The 14603-nt window shown below is 41.1% G+C and overlaps 1 protein-coding gene across 1 annotated transcript; it reads right to left on the reverse strand.

Moving 5' to 3' along the window:
* Positions 1-8656: 8656 nt before the first annotated feature.
* On the reverse strand, positions 8657-11881 carry LOC145493663 (uncharacterized). Its single transcript, XM_081473163.1, has one exon. The coding sequence runs from the start codon at positions 11879-11881 to the stop codon at positions 8657-8659; it is 3225 nt and encodes a 1074-aa protein (XP_081329289.1).
* Between the last annotated feature and the right edge of the window lie 2722 nt (positions 11882-14603).

Raw genomic sequence — 14603 nt, forward strand, 5'->3', positions numbered from 1 at the left:
CCTAACGCTGTCACAAATCCCTAGTGTTTGGGTACCCAAAACACTGAAAGCGTAAAACTGATGCTAGCGAAATCATCCACAATTCTGCTCAAAGCCCATTTATCTTCTTACGAAGCTTTGTCTCAATGGATTAAAGCGTTCGTTAGCTTGATATAAACCCAATACGTCTCTGAAAATAGTACGTCGCAATTCATAACAGACTGTCTGATCCGAGTCCGCAGTTATAACGACATACAAAGCCGAATTCACGCGCCAAAGCTCCTTGTATGAACATGCGCTTGGCGCCTATCGATAACCCTTGAAATGCGCGTCATTTTAAACGAGGAAAGCGCTTTCTAAACCTCCGATAGTGCGGCGATTAAAATCAACATACGAACGAACGGCCGTCACGCAATATGGAGGTCTCAAGCTGTGACCGACTTCTGTGTATGTTGCCTGTCGGAAATACATCGTCTTAGACTTGTTTGTCGCGTGACGGCCGTATAAATACGCGTATAAAACAACGGAAATTGGGATAAAATAGATTAATGCGGTTTACTGAGTTATTTTTTTTGTAAAAAAAAAATACCTCTTAGTCAACGGGTCTGGGGTATGTTTCGAGCGGGTCAATGGATGAGTGAGTGAGCGAGCGAGCGAGCGAGTGATTAGTGAGTGAGTAAGTAAGTGAGTGAGTGAGTGAGTGAGAGATGTATGTATGTCACTCCAATCAGAATGGAGCTACTATAAACAACCAATCAAATTGCCACCAGTTAAGGTGAATCGTGTGTGGAGATTTCATTTCGATTTTAGAACGGGCATCTTTGTATTTCTAAGATAGAGATATTCTTGTATTGGCCTTATTCTGACAATTCCAATGCTTCGTTTACTATGGTTGAGCCCACAGGACTTTGTGGATGGGTTTCAAAAGTTCAGAATTCGATAATAAGCCGCAGAATCATAGTCTTTGGCATACACTTACATGTTATCAAGGCTTTGCCCCGGGGGCTTTGCTTTTCGCATTTTGTGAAATTTCGAATGAAATGAGTCTTAGCCGCTCGGTAACTTGGTGAACTCTAGGACGGGAACATCTGTGATGGCATTCATCAGGCTCCCATCGATATCCTTTGCATTACGCCGTGCAGTTCACGAAAAAAGAATTCACTCCAAAACCATTTATGTTTGTGCAAAATTTTTCAGTTTGTGATTGCAACGGGTAACCCGAAAACACTGATCCCCGGTCCGCGGACCCCCACTACGGACCGGGTCTGCAGACTACCTGTGGACCGGTCCACGGACTACCCCTACGAAGCCCCTCTACGGACCACCCCCCAAAACAGAATAGAAATAATAAATAAATATTTCAGTTATGAGTTGTCTAATTGATAACTAGTGTCGGCGAAATTTCGAACGTTACATTGTGTAAATGTAACAGACTTGGGTTCACGCTCGGGCGCAATTTATATCACTACACATTGCCATTTCCTTTGCTGTGGCCATACAGTATATGAAAAACCGGGAAGCTTCCAGGACACCTCTGGGAAGTCTCTGGGAAGTCTCTGGGAAGCCTCGAAATTTGTGTTAATTCTTCTCTGCCATTTTGTTCAGTCCATTCTCCCGTAGGTTCGTGAACTCGTTCCAAGCTTCACAATTTGCTCAGCGAAATTACACATACAAAAAAGCTTAAACGACCTAAAAACACATCTTACATAGGCAGATGGAGTCACGAATGGAAGGTAAGAACTTTCCTTGTTTTCGTCATTAGCATTTCCTAACGCTGAATACAGCTTTTAGGCATTTTTTTTTTTGGGGGGGGGGGGGGGAGGTGTTAAAAAACCAAGTCTTACATTTGCACAGTTAAACACTCGGAATTTCATCGACACGAGTGATTTGTTATTTTTAGACTATTTTGGGGTGGTCCGTAGAGGGGGTCCGTAGAGGTAGCCAATGGACCGGTCCGTAGGGTAGTCCGCGGACCCCGTCCGTAGTGGGGGTCCGTGGACCGGGTTCAGTGTTTTCGGGTTACCCGAATGCAAGTTTCAATTAAGTAGCGCTGTTCACGGAGTAATACTGTCTTCTCGTTGAAACGTTCCTTGGAATCTATGCTGAGATACTCACTTGAAGTGGAAAAGGACTCAAAACTTTGCGATGAACTATCACGTTGTCCGCACTACGTCAAAACAGTGAATGCGGCGTCGCCAACGTAAGGACGACGGCAGATTGCAATCAGCTTTTCAAGTTCTGCGCATGACTGGGACAGAAAATTAACTTCCGGTCAACCTCGTTCCCAGGGTCCTCTCTCTTCCTCCCTCGAGAACGTACCCTGGTTGCGGCTGGTCACGTGTCTGCTAGATTTTTGCAGATTCCAGAAAAATGATTGAAGGGAGGGGCAGGACAGTTAAAGTTTGTCTCCACTGAGCTCACCTACTGAGCCCAGTAGGGAGTGGAATTTGTAACCTCGGCCGAACTCACAGCGAAGGCATTGACACAAATTCGATATTGGAGTTCAATGCATTAAAGTTCGGCTTAAAGGTTAGCCCTGCATTTGGCTGAATTTTTGCCATCGATAGTTGGACGGTCTTTGGAATTTGTGGTGGTGAAAATAATTGACAAAGAACTTACTTGGAAATGACGACCACAGCAATAAATGGACCGCGCGGTGAATTTAATTTCATTTTTCATTCGGCAAAATCACAACGTAGGTATTTACTCATTCGTTTAGAATTAAATACGTCGTTTGTTCGCCGACAAAGGTAGTTTTGAATTTCATTGAATTACTCCCATCGACAGTTTGACGGTCATTCCATTCTCTTGCGGCGAAATGAAATTACGAAGAACTTGACATCAACAACCACTGAGTGCTGAATACTAATAACTTGATTAAGCAGCTTATATTTTTCGATCGGCAAAATCACAACGGAGACATTGATGCCTTCGTGTAGAGTTTGATACGTCCAGTGTTGGGCCAAGAGACTAGCTTTGAATTTGATCGAATTCATCCAATCGACAGTTTGACGGTCATTCGGTTGTCTTGCTGTGAGAAATTCTATGAAGAACTTGACAACAGCGACATCGGTCGCGCGTTTGCAAAATCCAACGGCTTTCGTTTTGAAACTGTTTTAGCGGTAAGTCCAATTTTCGGCCAAGAAACCAGCTTCTCATTTAGCTGAATGCATCCCGTCAATAATTTGACGGTTACTTAATTCTTTTGCTGTGAAAAACTGATTAAACTAATCCAAAGCAGGTCGTTGACGGTTTTTAAAAATGCACTGAAAAATAAGCAAAGTTCCCTCTCAATTAGCATCTCATACTCATAGGAGTTCAGATCATAGCGACGAAGCATTGGTAAGGCAGGATCTTTGACAAACAACTTGTTTCACTTTCAAATAAATAACGTCTGTATAGCAGCGTAACATTCACCTCCCTAGACAGTGTTGACTAAATTTAAGTTGAGGACCCACCCTCTGTTCGGCTTTGGTTGGCATACGTAGACACGTGACCAGCCGCAACCAGGCTACTTTCTCGAGGGAGGAAGAGAGAGGACCCTGGGAACGAGGTTGACCTCCGGTATGCCGTCGACGTGGCTCCCGTCCTGTTAGTGACGTTTCCGGCAGATCATATTTCAGAACCTCGTGTCTCAGTTTTACTATTCGTCCGTGTGCATGATCTGTTGTTGCGTTTGCGAAGTTTATTGACCGCGCGGCCATGGGCCGAGCGCGGTTCATGGTTTACCCGTGGTTTATTATTTTTTTTTAACCGCGCGGCCATGGGCCGAGCGCGGTTTACAATCTACCCTTGGTTTATTATTATTATTTTTTGTTGGTGACCACACCCAAATTTCCTCTCAGCCAAATTTTGAGTTACGCAACGTGCGATGTTTATTCGCTAAAAGCTGTTGAAACATTAATACACGGACAATTTTACGGATATTGTTTTCTTTCTTGTGGGTAAAATATATCTTCTTTTGGTTTTATCGAAGCGTTGGATTCAAACAGAATAATAAATACGCTAAAAAAGGTATTACGTCAGCCATGGAATGCGTTGAAGTTGCAGCTTTCACTTTCGATAGGTGACAAATAAGATCGTGTTTACTTTGCAAGTTTATTTCGCCAGAAGCGACGGTCATTAATTTATTTGCAATTTTGCGAGTATTTCTTATGGTTTTAGGCAAATGAAGTAAATTCTTCGGTTGTTTCATCACAGCGAGGTCATAAATCGGAAGGAAAATTAAATATTTGCAAGCCAAGCAAAGAACTTGCCAGAACACGCAAGGATTATGTCATTGGTAGGGAAATAACCACCATACCAAAGATAGCTGTGGATAACGCAATTGTTGAATTGTGTGACTCGCGTGACTTCTTTGCTAGCCCTTTACTCAAGGGAAAAAACAATTAAATTTAATCGTGAGTTTAAAGAAAGAAAGCTGTTGTTATTTTAACTCATCTCAGGTCCTGACTTTCGCGGGAAAAAATTAAAAACCCAGCGCTCGTCCGTATGTATGTATGTATGTAAAATTATATTTTTTCACCAGAAATTTAGCTCGGAACATATAAATATTTTTATTCGTTTGAATCGTTGATGAAATGACCTTTTCCGGATATTTTTTCCTTCCGGGTCAACAAAAACCTCCGATTACAAAATTACGCCGAACCCACACGTTGCAAAAAAATCTCTCGAAAACCCACACTTCGAAGCGATATATCACTTTAGCGTTAATGGCTACCACACATCGGCAGAAAGTAAATCTATTCCTTAACAATCCAGCTTTATCGCGTTAAAATTTCAGCGAAATCGAACAAAACCAGAATTAGAATTTTTTTGGTCACATCACTTCCCAGACTTGACCTAACAAAGGAAGCCACGGTCGCCCATAGCAACCGAAAAACACGAACATAACAAAGTCGACGTTTCGGCCAAAAAACTCCAGAATTATCGCCTGAGAGCTTAAACTTGAATGGGAACATCTTTTTCGAACTTTTTTCAACTGATTTAGACGAAAGACTGGCCTCGGCGGGCTACAAAAAAGACCAAGAGAAAAAAAAGAACAGGAGAGCATAACAAGCCGATAATATTTCACCGCGTGACTTTCGGCACGAAAACGAAAATACAGCTTACTTCTGGATAAATTCAGCCTTGGAAGCCAGCAACTGCTCCCAAATTACTTTCTGTATCCTTACAAATGTCCTCACTTCCATCTCCGAAAGATTTTGCCCCAATTTTGAGCAAATAAACATTTCGCCGACGGCGACCGCCATTACGGTGGCTTGCATACTAACTTAGCTAAGATGTAAAGTTTATATGAAATATTTCATATATGAACTGCGGTTATAGGTGAAAGTGAAGAATGATCGTCGCAGTTAATTTTCCAATTTAAGCAACTGGAAAGAAGAAGCCTGAAAAAAATCAGGGCTTCAACGGGATTCGAACCCGTGACCTCCGCGATACCGGTGCGATGCTCTACCAACTGAGCTACGAAGCCACACATTGGGAGCGAGGTCAATTAATTGAGTTCATATCTTCCCGTGAGGAGTGAAATGATGTAAAGTTTATATGAAATATTTCATATATGAACTGCGGTTATAGGTGAAAGTGAAGAATGATCGTCGCAGTTAATTTTCCAATTTAAGCAACTGGAAAGAAGAAGCCTGAAAAAAAAAATCAGGGCTTCAACGGGATTCGATTTTCAGGCTTCTTTCCAGTTGCTTAAATTGGAAAATTAACTGCGACGATCATTCTTCACTTTCACCTATAACCGCAGTTCATATATGAAATATTTCATATAAACTTTACATCATTTCACTCCTCACGGGAAGATATGAACTCAATTAATTGACCTCGCCCCCAATGTGTGGCTTCGTAGCTCAGTTGGTAGAGCATCGCACCGGTATCGCGTAGGTCACGGGTTCGAATCCCGTTGAAGCCCTGATTTTTTTCAGGCTTCTTCTTTCCAATTCCTTAAATTGGAAAATTAACTGCGACGATCATTCTTCACTTTCACCTATAACCGCAGTTCATATATGAAATATTTCATATAAACTTTACATCATTTCACTCCTCACGGGAAGATATGAACTCAATTAATTGACCTCGCTCCCAATGTGTGGCTTCGTAGCTCAGTTGGTAGAGCATCGCACCGGTATCGCGGAGGTCACGGGTTGGAATCCCGTTGAAGCCCTGATTTTTTTCAGGCTTCTTCTTTCCAATTACTTAAATTGGAAAATTAACTGCGACGATCATTCTTCACTTTCACCTATAACCGCAGTTCATATATGAAATATTTCATATAAACTTTACATCATTTCACTCCTCACGGGAAGATATGAACTCAATTAATTGACCTCGCTCCCAATGTGTGGCTTCGTAGCTCAGTTGGTAGAGCATCGCACCGGTATCGCGGAGGTCACGGGTTCGAATCCCGTTGAAGCCCTGATCTTTTTCAGGCTTCTTCTTTCCAGTTGCTTAAATTGGAAAATTAACTGCGACGATCATTCTTCACTTTCACCTTTTAACTTAGCTAACTTGACAAAATTCTCCTGAGGCGGGGATATGACGAAAAGAGCTGAAAAATAGCCTGTAATTGGCTAATGATGAGATCATCCCACCGTCCAAATTTGGTGAGAATCGAAAGTAACGCCAATTTTCTGTCACGTTTTCAATCTACGGTCGGGACAGAGTTTAGTGTTCGTATCTTCATGCCCATACATATCCCGAAGAAAGTTCCAAATTAAGACCATTACGTCATGGGAGACAACGGCTACGACTGATGGTGCAATAATAGAGTTTGTGTTGATCAAGTGATGTGATGTCTACAGTAAGAAAAGAATCATCAAGGACTGCTTTGGAATGTGCATTGCATTGCAACTGTAGCGCTACCAAAACAGTTAAACTTTAAAAGCGCGGTTGTAAGATCTAACAGATCTTCTTGTTAACCGCGCGGCCATGGGCCGAGCGCGGTTCATGGTTTACCCGTGGTTTATTTTTTTATTTTTAACCGCGCGGCCATGGGCCGAGCGCGGTTCTAGGTTTACCCGGGGTTTATTATTTTTTTTTTGTCGGTGACCAGACGCAGACCTCCGCTCGGCCAAATTTTGAGTCACGCAACGTGTGATGTTTTTCCGCCAGAAGCTGCTAAAACATAAATACACGGACAATTTTACGGATATTGTTTTCTTTTTTGTGGGTAAAATATATTTTCTTTTCGATTTATAAAAGCGTTGGATTTAAAGGGAATAAGAAATACGCTAAAAAAAGGTATTAAGTCAGCCGTGGAATGCTTTGACGTTGCAGTTTTCTCTTTCGCTACATGACAAATAAGATCGTGTTTACTTTGCAAGTTTATTTCGCCAGAAGCGACATTCATTAATTTATATTTAATTTTGCGAGAATTTCTTGTGGTTTTAGGCAAATGAAGTAAATTCTTTGGCTGTTTCATCGCAGCGAGTTCATAGATCGGAAGGAAAATTAAATATTTGCAAGGCAAGCAAAGAACTCGTCAGAACGTGCAAGGATTACGTCATTGGTAGGGAAATAACCACCGTACTAAAGATAGCCGTGGATAACGCAATTCTTCAATTATGTGACTTGTGTGACTTCTTTGCTAGCCCTTAACTCAAGGGAAAAACCAATTTAATTCAATCGTGACTTTTGAGAAAGAAAGCTGTTGTTAATGGTGTTCGTATCTTCATGCCCATACATATCCCGGAGAAAGTTCCAGATTAAGACTATTACGTCATCGGAGATTTCACACCGGTTACGACTGATGGTGCAATAATACAGTTTGTGTTGATCAAGTGCTGTGATGTCTACAGCACTGCGTTGCGACTGTAGTGCTAAGAAAACAGTTAAATTTTAAAAGCGCGGTTATAAGATCTAACAGATCTTCTTGTTTTTTTTAGTTTTGTCGGTGACCAGACCCAAACTTCCACTTGGCCAAATTTTGAATAACACAACCTGTGATGTTTACTCGCCAAAAGCTGTTGAAACATTAATACAAGACAATGTTACGGATATTGTTTTCTTTACTTTGGTTAAAATATATCTTCCTTTGGTTTTATCAAAGCGTTGGATTCGAAGGGAAATAATAAATACGCTAAAAAAAGGCGTTACGTCAGCCATGGAATGCGCTGACGTTGCAACTTTCACTTTCGCTACATGACGAATGAGGTCGTGTTTACTTTGCAAGTTTATTTCGGCAGAAGCGACGGTCATCAATTTATTTACAATTTTGCGAGTATTTCTTGTGGTTTTAGGCAAATGAAGTAAATTCTTTGGCTGTTTAATCGCAGCGAGTTCGGTGATCAGAAGGAAAATTAAATATTTACAAGCCAAGCAAAGAACATGTCAGAACATGCAAGGATTACGTCATTGGTAGGGAAATAACCACCGTACTAAAGGTAGCCGTGGATAACGGAAGTCTTGAATAATGTGACTCGTGTGACTACTTTGCTAGCCCTTTACTCGTGGAAAACACCAATTAAATTTAATCATGACTTTTAAGAAAGAAAGCTGTTGTTTATAGTGTTATTGTCGTATCGTTCATATCGTTCATGCCCATACATATCATACATACATACATACATACTTTATTGACTTTCCCTTTAGAGGCTTTTCAAAGACAATACAATAATAATTTAAAACTACTTAAGAACTCTTAAGATTCATTAAGATTAATTAACTAGAATTAGGAATCTATAAAATCCTTAATAAGTTTACATTTAAGATAAAACTTAAAAGCAGATACTTTCTCGAGAGTTTTTACAGAGCTATCCATGGAGTTCCAGATACTGACTGTTCTGTAATAGAACGTTCTCTGACCACTGGCAGACTTAAAAAGAGGAATGTTCAGCATTTGTGAACTTCTTGTGGCACGTCCGCTTATTTCTCCTCGCTTACTGAACTGGGAAGACAGATACTCCGGCACGCGAGATGTTAGACATTTGTAGGCCATGATAGCGCTCCTGAAATATAACTGAGTCGCGACTGGTAGCCATTTAAGCTCTTTTAAAACTGGTGTGATGTGATCATATTTGTGTGTACTGGTCGCAATTCGAGCGGCAAAGTTCTGAATACCTTGTAATTTATTTATATTACTTTTTGATGTATTCGCCCACACGTTCGAACAATAAAAAAGTTTACTAAAAACTAAAGTATTTATAATAGTTAGTAGGGTGCATTTGTCAAAAACATGCTTTGTGCGGCTTATTTGACCGAGACAAGACATACAGGAGGAGACAGTTTTGGTAATGTGTTCGTCATAGGTCAGGTTCTTGTCCAAAATCACCCCAAGATCTTTAGCGGTGTGCTCCGGTACGAGTTCTCTTCCCATGAAGGTGAGGCTGGGAGTGTCCAGTCTGGAATGCATTTGCCTGCTGCCAAACACCATGAGTTTAGTTTTGCTTGGGTTCAACAATAAATGGTTGTTGGAACACCATTGGCCTATTCTATGCAAATCAACTCTTAAGTCAGCAAAGGCGTTTACAGTATCTTTCATTTTGAAGGATATAACTAGCTTAGTGTCGTCCACGTAGCTCTGGACGCTGCAATTCTGTGGTGCTGAAGAAAGATCATTTGTGTAAATGCTAAATAAAAGTGGTCCCAGTATACTTCCCTGCGGAACGCCACAGACTATGGGCAAGGGCTCTGACAATGTTGAATGGATTCGAACCACTTGTCGTCTATCATTAAGGTAGCTACCAAACCACTGGATAACTGGGTCTGAGGCGCCTACATCTCGCAACTTCAAAATTAGGGTTTCGTGGTTGACACTGTCGAATGCCTTACTCATGTCTAAGAACACTACCGAAGTCAACATCTTCTGGTCTATCGCTTTAAGAATAGTGTCGGTTGTTTCTATGACAGATGTTTCGGTTGAGTGCCATTTTTTGTTGCCGCTTTGGGTCTTTGTTAACCTGTCGTTTAAATGCAAGTAAGAAGTGAATTGATTATGTACGACCTTTTCACACACTTTTGATAAAACTGGTAGAAGAGAAATTGGTCTGTTGTTATTTGCCAGTTCGTGGTTTCCACCTTTATGGAGAGGTGTCACTTCAGCTAATTTCCAAGCTGTAGGAAATTTGCATGTTTCAATAGAAGTGTTGATAATAGACGTAATTACTGGAAGAATCGGGTTTAGGCAGTCCTTCAAAACACGAACAGAAATCTTGTCGATCCCTGGGGCTTTGTTTGATGGCATTGATGATATTATGCGTTCAATCTCGCCACTGCTTACGGTATTCGAATGAAAACGCTCGCATGAAGGATATTGTCTTGGGACAAAATAATTTCGGTTGAGTGTTATGTTGCATTCATTAGCCAGTGACTGGATTTTTTCAACGGAACTCTGGCCAACAGAAACGAAAAACCGATTAAACTCATCTGCAACAGTTTTGTTGTCCTTGCTGAAGATTCGCTGGGATTTGGATTTTCTAGGAATTATTTGGCGGATTGCTTTCCAAATATTGTTTGTATTGCCTGGGTTTCTTTGAATCTGTTCTGTGAAGAATTCTCGTTCAGCAATTCTAATTTCTCTTTTAACCTCCTGTCTTAAGTTTCTGTAAGCCGTCCAAGCCATAGGATCATTTCGTTTTCTTGCTTCTTTGCGCCAATCGTCTCTTGTTTTCATCAGCGCACGAATGTTATCAGTTACACATGGATTTGGCTTTCCGCGGACTTTAAAGGTTTTAATCGGAGCGTGTTCGTCGAGTATAGAAGAAAAAAGCAGATTGAATACGTGAAGCTTATCCTCGACCTCATCAAAAACATCAACTATTGACCACGGTGCTTTTGCAATATCATCATGAAATGTGTCGGCCTTGTAATGCTTGTAGCTTCTGGTAGTGATATATACAGGTTTAGAGCGCTCTTTCTTTAGTTTTAATGTAATGTAGACTAGGTCGTGGTCGCTGATCGAGCTTTCCAGAACCATAACATTGTGAACTTGCTTAGTATCTGAAGCTAGGATTACGTCCAAAATTGAGCTGGTGGTTTCCGTTACTCGTGTTGGCTTAGTTATAAGTTGTGAGAGATTGTAGGAGCGGCAAAAATTTAGTAAGGCTTTCGTCTCGGGATTGTCGTCTCTCTCAAGACGACAATTCATATCTCCAAGCAGGTAGATAGGCACATTAAACGACGAAGCATAAATAAAGGTTTCAATTAAGTCAGAGTCAAAACATGACAGTGGAGTATTTGGTGGTCTATACACGGTGCAAACGATAAACGATCTTGTGTTCTTGACCTGGATTTTAAGCCACTGTTGCTGGAAACCAGATGGTGCGGTAAATGATATATCACTCAAGTACTCGACTTTAAAATTTCGCGAAACATAGGCACAGACGCCGCCGCCTCTGCTATTCTGACGATCAAGACGATGGATGACATAACCAGGGATTTCGATTTCCAAATCTTGAACCGTGCCGTTGAGCCATGTTTCGGACACAGTAAATATATCGAACCTGTTGGCCAACACTGTTTCTTTTACAAGGACGTAATGATCTCGGCATTTGAGAGAGCGAACATTTAGGTGTGCTATGCTCACATTGCCATTTGTTTTGCCGACGCCATTTGTAGAATAATTCAGTGCGGGCCCAGGGTTGGTTTCCACATCGTGAAGCAGTTGTAAAATAGGTCTGAAAGCCGAGGTCGAATTATCGTAGTAAGCCGTGGTCGCCTTTGATCTTTTAACCCGTGTTAAGACATTCATAACAGTCTTCCACGCTGTGACTCGTGGCCTTCGGTGGATGAATGTCCAGCTTTCCACTTTCAGTCGACAGGATGGCATAACACATAATTTACGGTGCTGAAATTCGGTTAATAGGTCATGCCTGTTATCCTGGAAGAGGCAGATGATATATAACAGGAGAAAAAGAAACAGAAGCCAAGAGCTCGTGACAAAGCGTCCGTCCGCCATCTTGAAATGACACAATCCCGAAGAAAGTTCCAGATTAAGACCATTACGTCATCGGAGATTTCACAACGGCTACGACTGATGGTGCAATAAAAGAGTTTGTGTTGATCAAGTGATGTGATGTCTACAGTATCAAAAGAATCATCCAGGACTGCTTTGGAACGTGTACTGCGTTGCGACTGTAGTGCTAAGCAAACAGTTAATTTTAAAAGCGCGGTTATAAGATCTAACAGATCTCCTTGTTTTTCTAGTTTTGTCGGTGACCAGACCCAAACTTCCACTCGGCCAAATTTTGAATGACGCAACCTGTGATGTTTACTCACCAAAAGCTGTTGAAACATTAATACAAGGACAATGTTACGAATATTGTTTTCTTTACTTTGGGTAAAATATATTTTCTTTTGGTTTTATCGAAGCGTTGGATTCGAAGGGAAATAATAAATACGCTAAAAAAGGTATTACGTCAGCCATGGAATGCGCTGACGTCGCAGCTTTCACTTTCGCTACGTGACGAATAAGATCGAGTTTACTTTGCAAGTTTATTTCGGCAGAAGCGACGGTCATCAATTTATTTGCAATTTTGCGAGTATTTCTTATAGTTTTAGGCAAATGAAGTAAATTCTTTGGCTGTGTCATCGCAGCGAGTTCGGTGATCAGAACGGAAATTAACTATTTGCAAGCCAAGAAAAGATCATGTCAGAACATGCAAGGATTACGTCATCGGTAGGGAAATACCCACCGTACTAAAGGTAGCCGTGGATAACGGAAGGCTTGAATTATGTGACTCGTGTGACTACTTTGCTAGCCCTTTACTCGTGAAAAACACCAATTAAATTTAATCATGACTTTTAAGAAAGAAAGCTGTTGGTCATAGTGTTATTATCGTATCGTTCATATCGTTCATGCCCATACATATCCCGAAGAAAGTTCCACCTTGAGACCATTACGTCATCGGAGATTTCACAACGGCTACGACTGATGGTGCAATAATAGAGTTTGTGTTGATCAAGTGATGTGATGTCTGCAGTGAGAAAAGAATCATCAAGGACTACTTTGGAATGTGCACTGCGTTGCGACTGTTGTGCTAAGCAAACTTTTAAATTTTAAAAGCGCAGTTATAAGATCTAACAGATCGTCTTGTTGCGTTTTTTGCGAAGTTTTTTGGATCCTGCGTTTATAACTACTCAGTCGTACAGAGAGGACAATCGGTAAGCATGTTTTTACCTTTCTTAGTTTCATGTCGTCGGTTTATTTGTAAGTTAGTTGTTCGCTGTGGCTACATGTCCGACAGCCGGACAGTTTTCTTAAAATTCTCCGTATCCGGCAGTGAGACTTAAAATTTTTTTTTGCAAAAGTTAAACAACGTAAAATGAACGATATGACAGGAGACCCCAAGAGGAATCGGACCCAGGTCGCTGGCCTGGTAAGCGATACTGATGACCACTGCGCCACCGCAACCAGCCGGCAAATTTCGGAATTTTTAAGTATTTAAAGAGTTGCCCTTAGCATTATTGAAAGCTAACCATAAACAGGCTAACCGCAGAGCTATTTAGGCTAACCGGAGTGCTTTTTAGGCTAACCAGAGTGCTATTCAAACGTTTCGACTGCCGGTTATTTTATAATAGTCTACGTTATAAATCCCGATATACCAGGTGCCGGGTTCACCAAAATTAGTATTCAGCCATATAAACAAGGATTTGACATTATTAACTGGAATTTTTAAAAAATAGTTTTGACCGCCGGACACGGAGTATTTTGAAAAACCTGTCCGGCTGCCGGACATAGAGACACAGCGTTAGTCGTTTTTGCCTTTTCCTGCGTTCGTGTGTTTATCATATCCAATTATTGTTCGGCTTTGTCATTTCGTGTCGCTTAACGGTTTTGAGCATTGGATCATTGTAATAAAGATAATCGTTGGAATCAACACGAAGTCTAGTGCTCTTCTTCAGTGCTTCGACGTCCTTCAATTTGTAATTCTCAACTTGTGGTAATCGCGCCTGGAGTCAGTTACAGACATCATCGAAAAGCAAGTGCACACAAGACGGTTTAGTTTTTGGTTGTGATTCTGGATCGAGGATACCTAAACTTCGAGCCAGGATCCGAGCGAGGATTCGAGCGAGGATTCGAGCCAGGATTCGAGCTAGGATTCGAGCAGGATTAGTTAGGATGAGCTTTCTACGACATGTCACGTGACCTGGTTTCCTTGTCTGCGTTACCGCTTTTGTCTCGTCACAAGTCATGCAGAGTAACGCGTAGGAAGTGATATATTCTGGCGTTTGTACTAGTGTTTTGCCACATACATTACACATATACTGAAATCTGAAAATTTGAACATTTGAACTTATATTCCAGAAATTTTGATAGCAAGTTGAGGGCTCAAAGAAACCCCCGTCCGCTCGTCTGGGACAAGTACATTTTACTCTCGGGCAAGAGATAGCCGGCAAACCATCCAGCGACTAAATTTTTGATTTAAACGATTTGTAAACAAGGAGTAAGTTTTAGGCACATGGGTATAATCAAGTGTTTGGACAAAGCTTGCCAAAAATAACAAATTATAGCGTTGTTTTGTTGATTGCGTTACGTGCAGTGGTTACCTAGCAAGTGATCAAAATCTTCCCCGATCAAATTTCTTTCCGCGTCTAAATATAGCCGTGTTCGGCACGAAAACGCCCTGTTTATTTCTCAAAATTTCAACATTTTTGCACTGTATAAAATCAAACTCGAC

The sequence above is a fragment of the Orbicella franksi genome, chromosome 1 (assembly GCF_964199315.1).
Source record: "Orbicella franksi chromosome 1, jaOrbFran1.1, whole genome shotgun sequence".
Lineage (NCBI taxonomy): Eukaryota > Metazoa > Cnidaria > Anthozoa > Scleractinia > Merulinidae > Orbicella > Orbicella franksi.